Below are 5,296 nucleotides of genomic sequence, written 5' to 3' on the forward strand. Positions count from 1 at the left end.
TATATATATATATATATATTATATAAATACCTTGCTAAAAATAATATACAGAAGTCATTATACTAAAAATAAATACTTTATAAAGTGGAAATCACATCTTTGGAAAAGGAAGTGAGACGGACATCCCTCACTTTAGGTAACAAGTTTTTTCTCCCTACAAAAGAGGGCAAGTAACTGGACGTTCATTGTGAACAAGTACCCTTTGCTATTGGAAGAGCAAAATAATGAAATGCTTCTAGCTTTTACATTTTTTTTTTCTATGTACTGGTAAGTGGATACTTGTTTGTCTACTATTTGTTATCTCTAAAATATAATATATAGATTACATATTTACATATACAAAATAAAAACTTCTGATAAGACACACACAATGTTGACATGTGTGATATATTTATAGAAGTATATATATATATATATATATACACATTTATTTATACTGTGTATACACTATATACATGTACACAGAATGTTCAGTCAGTCAAGGCACTATAAAGTCTTCAGACAGATCCCTCCTTCTCTCTTTCCAGTACTGTATTTGAGCATTTAGGAGATACATTTCCTTTTTGTGCTTCTCTTTTTTCCTCTCTTCCTCAGCTAGAAGTAGTTTCACCTTGAGGTCTAAGTACTCTATTTTCTTTTTATATTCTGAAGACACCATTTTCTCTTTTGCAATGCTTGTGGTTAGGGGACCATTAAGTTCACTTGACTTTTTGCTGTATTTGAGCACCGTTTTCTTTGGGACTTTGCGTGTCTGCTTGGCTTGGGGTGGCTGTGGTTCACTCGCACTGGAATTTGCTGAAGCTGGCCTTGAAAGGTTGTCTGCTACTATGTGTGGAGACATCTCTCTGGCTGCAGAATATTCTATCCTCGAGTCCTCCTCTATGTCATTTGTTTGTATATTGGTAGCAAGTGGCTTGGGCAGAATCCTTACAAACGTGGCAGGGGAGTTGTGGTCTGAGAGATTGTGATCATCCTCTACAATCACGGCATTCTCCAAACCCTCCACGATGGTACAGCCAGTTTTGTGAAAGACGTCTTCCTGCATACTACTCTCGATCATGTCAGGACTGTCATCTGTGGAAGAAGTTTAATTGCAATTTTCTTATTTTTGTTTGCATGAATGTAAATCAGATGTAATGGCTACATATTTTTTTTTTAAGAGGCAAGTCTACCTAAGAAGCATAATACAGCTTACTGTTCTCATACATCAAAGGTAAAAATGGCAAGGTACTTCAAAATACAATTCAAATAAAGCTAGCACTAAACGCATGATAGACATCACTGGACACAAACCATGCACAGAAGGCAAAATATATTCAGGTTCATCATCGCTCCCTAAATGAATTGGATCATCCAATTCACTTGATGTATTCACATCCTGCAACTGGGATAATCCACCTTGGTTATTGACTGCATTTGCGGCACTGAAATGGAAAAGAAAAGAAAAAAATAATAATCATATCAATCATATACAAGAAATCTATAAAACAATACACAAAAAGCATTTTAAATAAACCAGAAAAAAAGATACATAGACACATCCAACTCTCACCTACATAGATGAACACAGTATATAACATAGCATGGGTTATGTTTGTATTTGTACATAGTAGTAGTAGTAGTAATAGTGGTAGTAGTAATAATAATAATGCATTTCTCTATGAAGTAGGAGTTTTCTATTCACATATTCTTAAATTTAATATAAAGAAGTTAACACACATGATTATATGATCATGTTGCTTCACGCACACTTAACATAAGATAAACTGGTTAAAATCAAACCGACAAGTCTGGTCTGTCTGCTGAGATGGATTTTTGTCAATTTCTTTTTCATGCAATTCTAGTGGATATCATCATCATCATCACTATTGATAGTAGTAAGCACAGTAGTAGTAGTGGTAGTACATGCAGTAGTATTAGTAGTAAATGCATTAGTAGTAGTAGTTGTAGCAAGAGCAGCAGCAGTAGTAGGCACAGTAGTAAGCAAAGTATTAGCAGGCACAATAGTAGCAGTAATAGTAAGCACAGTGGTAGTAGGTGCAATAATAGTAATAGGTGCAGTAGTAGTAGCTGTAAGTGCATTAGTAGTAGTAGTAGTAGATGCAGTAGTAGTAGCAGTAGGTGAAGCAGAAGTAGTAGGTGCAGTAGAAGTAGTAGTAGTAGTAGGCAGAGTAATAGTAGTAGTAGGCACAGTAGTAGTAGTAGGCACAGTAGTAGTAGCTGCAGTAGTAGTAGTAGGCACAATAGTAGTAGTAGTAGGCACAATAGTAGTAGTAGGCACAATAGTAGTAATAGTAGGCACAGTAGTAGTAGTAGTAGGCACAGTAGTAGTAGTAGGCACAGTAGTAGTAGTAGTAGGCACAGTAGTTGTAGTAGTAGGCGCAGTAGTAGTATTAGTAGGCACAGTAGTAGTATTAGTAGGCACAGTAGTAGTATTAATAGGCACAGTAGTAGTAGTAGTAGGCGCAGTAATAGTATTAGTAGGCACAGTAGTAGTAGTAGGCACAGTAGTAGTAGCTGCTGTAGTAGTAGTAGGTGCAGTAGTAGTAGTAGTAGGTGCAGTAGTAATAGTAGTAGGCGCTGTTGTATTAGTAGTAGGCGCAGTAGTAGTAAGTAGCAGTATTAGGAGCAAGTAGTAGTAGTAGGCATAGTAGTAGCAGTAGTAGTAGGCACAATAATAGTAGTAGGCATAGTAGTAGTAGTAGGCACAGTACTAGTAGTAGTAGGCGTAGTAGTAGATGCAGTAGTAGTGCCATCATCATTATCAACATCAATATCATCCTTAACATTTAATAATAATAATAATAATAATAATGATAATAAGAACAATAACAACAAAAAAAGTAATATTGAAAACAATATTATTGTTATCATGATGATGATGACAATGATGATATGAATTAATGACAATGATGATGATGGAAATCAATTAAAATAATATTGACAATAATAACTACTATAACCATTACATTACAGTAGTGGATGTGCCCATAATGACTTTTTGGAAGTAATAACTATAGTGGCATTAAATAAAATCTTTATTAATAACTGTGACATCAAAAGCAGCACTTATTGCTTGAGGAGCAACTGCCCATTATAGGGCCTTAGATTATAATGCTTGCCCATCCCTCCATGACAAATATTAAGAAGGAACATTTTTTCTTATTTTTAGAGAAAAATCTGGTAAGGAAAAATTATACAGGGCACTATTTCAAATCTTCATGAGGGATGACAATTGATGGAAATAAACCAATGATAAAATTGGCCCCAAAAGGTTGTTAAATACAGAGTAATAAGCGGGGTCTTTCAAAGTGTAATTTTCCTGTGACTGGCAAAGAATACCGATGTGGCTTGCACTGTTAGCATAAGGAGAGGTCCATTGTTGTTAGCTGTTTTGAAGAGTCTATTGGATACATAAAAACATGTACACCAGTTGAACTGCATTTGGGGGTGGGAAGGGAGGGGGAGGGGGAGGGGGAGGGGGAGGGGGGGGAGGGGAAGGGGAGGGAGAGAGGGAGAGAGGAGAGAGAGGAGAGAGAGAGAGAGAGAGAGAGAGAGAGAGAGAGAGAGAGAGAGAGAGAGAGAGAGAGAGAGAGAGAGAGAGAGAGCCAATACAGTCTTGATGGCAAATCATCAAATTCAAGCTAAATGCAAGGTTCTATATTTACAGAAAATAAGAAAAGATACTTGAAAATCACTTAGTGGAGATGGCAAAAGTTACACAATTGCAAATAATAATCAGTTCTGAGAGACAAGGGTAGGTATGAGTGGGCTGTCTGTTGCATTTTAATAATGTTTGAGCCTGAGGGGAGTAAACCATCCCCTCAGGCAGTATTCCTCGCACGGCAACCTAGCTTTTTTTTTTCTTTTCTTTTCTTTTCTTTTTTTGTTATGAGGAGTTGGGGGGACTGTCAAGTCTGTCTATATTGTAAAGAATTACCAATGTGCCAAAAGGTCTATCTTGTTAATCTATATGTGGTCAAAATTTGATGCTTTTGCTAGTGTGGCAAAGATATACAGTTTGGTGCATGGACCAGTCTGGTCTCTCCTTTGTATACTTTGTTGCAGCAACCACAGGTATTCTGTATACATGGCATGAGGGGAGGGGGTTTCCTGTGCTCTGGCCTCTTTTCTCTGATGCTGCTGCTGACCCACAGCACAGGAACATTCAGTTTCTTTGCACAACACTTGGTCTATGAGTAATTTTAAACTAAATGTTTATTTTACATACTTGACCCTTTGACTGCTACTAAGAAGCAGCATATGTTCATTTTTGTCAAAAATTTGTCATCATAACTGCATTTTCTGCACCTTAATATGTTGATAACACTATGGATTCTATAGTTATAAAAAAAGAGAGAGGAAAATACAAATACAATGAATTTTCTGGCTGTATGTCAGCAAGATGGTTTTCCCCCCAAAAAAGTTGCATTTGCACAAAATATGCAGGCAATTTGAAAATGTTAAACTTTTGTCTGGTTTTCTTTGCCAAAGGGTTAGTGACATCACACTCCTACCATTCAACTTATTATGATACTGTATTCCTGATAATTCTACTATAAGTATGCCTGATGGCCTGGTAAAATTAACACCTATAAAGCATTACCTTGACATTTATTCCAAATTTCCAACAATTTTTTTGTTGCATTGAAAATACTGCACACTAAAAGTAAAGAAGCCAATTTTGTATGCACCAACACTTATATTTCCTAGTAAAATATAATTTAAACAAACAATCTTAATGCAGACATATGGATTAATATAAGTTGAAAGCTTCTTCAAAAACATTTTTGGGATATGTCTTCTTGCTATTTGTTTCCTGAGGAGCTGCTGGTATCTCATAAATGCAATAAAAGTATGTAGATGAGAGTAGAGAACATCATACTGTAGTATCATTAGCAAACTAAAATAAGTTCAAAGAATTAACCTTGAGGAACTCCATTTCAAACATAGTACTCATTAGCCTACTGCTTTCTGAAAAAAGGGAAACGAGAAAAGAAAGGTGCCAGAGAGAGAGAGAGAGAGAGAGAGAGAGAGAGAGAGAGAGAGAGAGAGAGAGAGAGAGAGAGAGAGAGAGAGAGAGAGAGAGAGAAATTCAAATGCTATGTTCTATCAATTTTTTGTACCCCAGACACACCTACTATTCCTTCCTTATGCCATTTCCCTTTTATTTACCATCTGATTGTATTCCTTAAACTCTATGACAAGCTTCATTTATGCCTACATATCTCACAATAAAAATCAGACTGCTCTGAGACTTGACATATACTTGCGACAGTTACAAAAACATATCTTT

The 5,296-nt window shown here is 36.1% G+C and overlaps 1 protein-coding gene across 1 annotated transcript in view; it reads right to left on the reverse strand.

Moving 5' to 3' along the window:
- Window positions 1-34: 34 nt before the first annotated feature.
- The window catches only part of LOC119579556 (myb/SANT-like DNA-binding domain-containing protein 3), an 8,809-nt gene continuing 3,547 nt past the window's right edge, over window positions 35-5,296 (reverse strand). Inside the window, exons 2-3 of the mRNA XM_037927475.1 lie at window positions 1,294-1,424; window positions 35-1,074 (exon numbers count right to left, since the gene is read on the reverse strand). Coding sequence (XP_037783403.1) covers window positions 479-1,074; window positions 1,294-1,424 — 727 coding nt within the window. The 3' untranslated portion in view covers window positions 35-478. The remainder of the gene's footprint in view (window positions 1,075-1,293; window positions 1,425-5,296) is intronic.

The sequence above is a fragment of the Penaeus monodon genome, chromosome 12, assembly GCF_015228065.2.
Source record: "Penaeus monodon isolate SGIC_2016 chromosome 12, NSTDA_Pmon_1, whole genome shotgun sequence".
Taxonomy (NCBI): Eukaryota; Metazoa; Arthropoda; class Malacostraca; order Decapoda; family Penaeidae; genus Penaeus; species Penaeus monodon.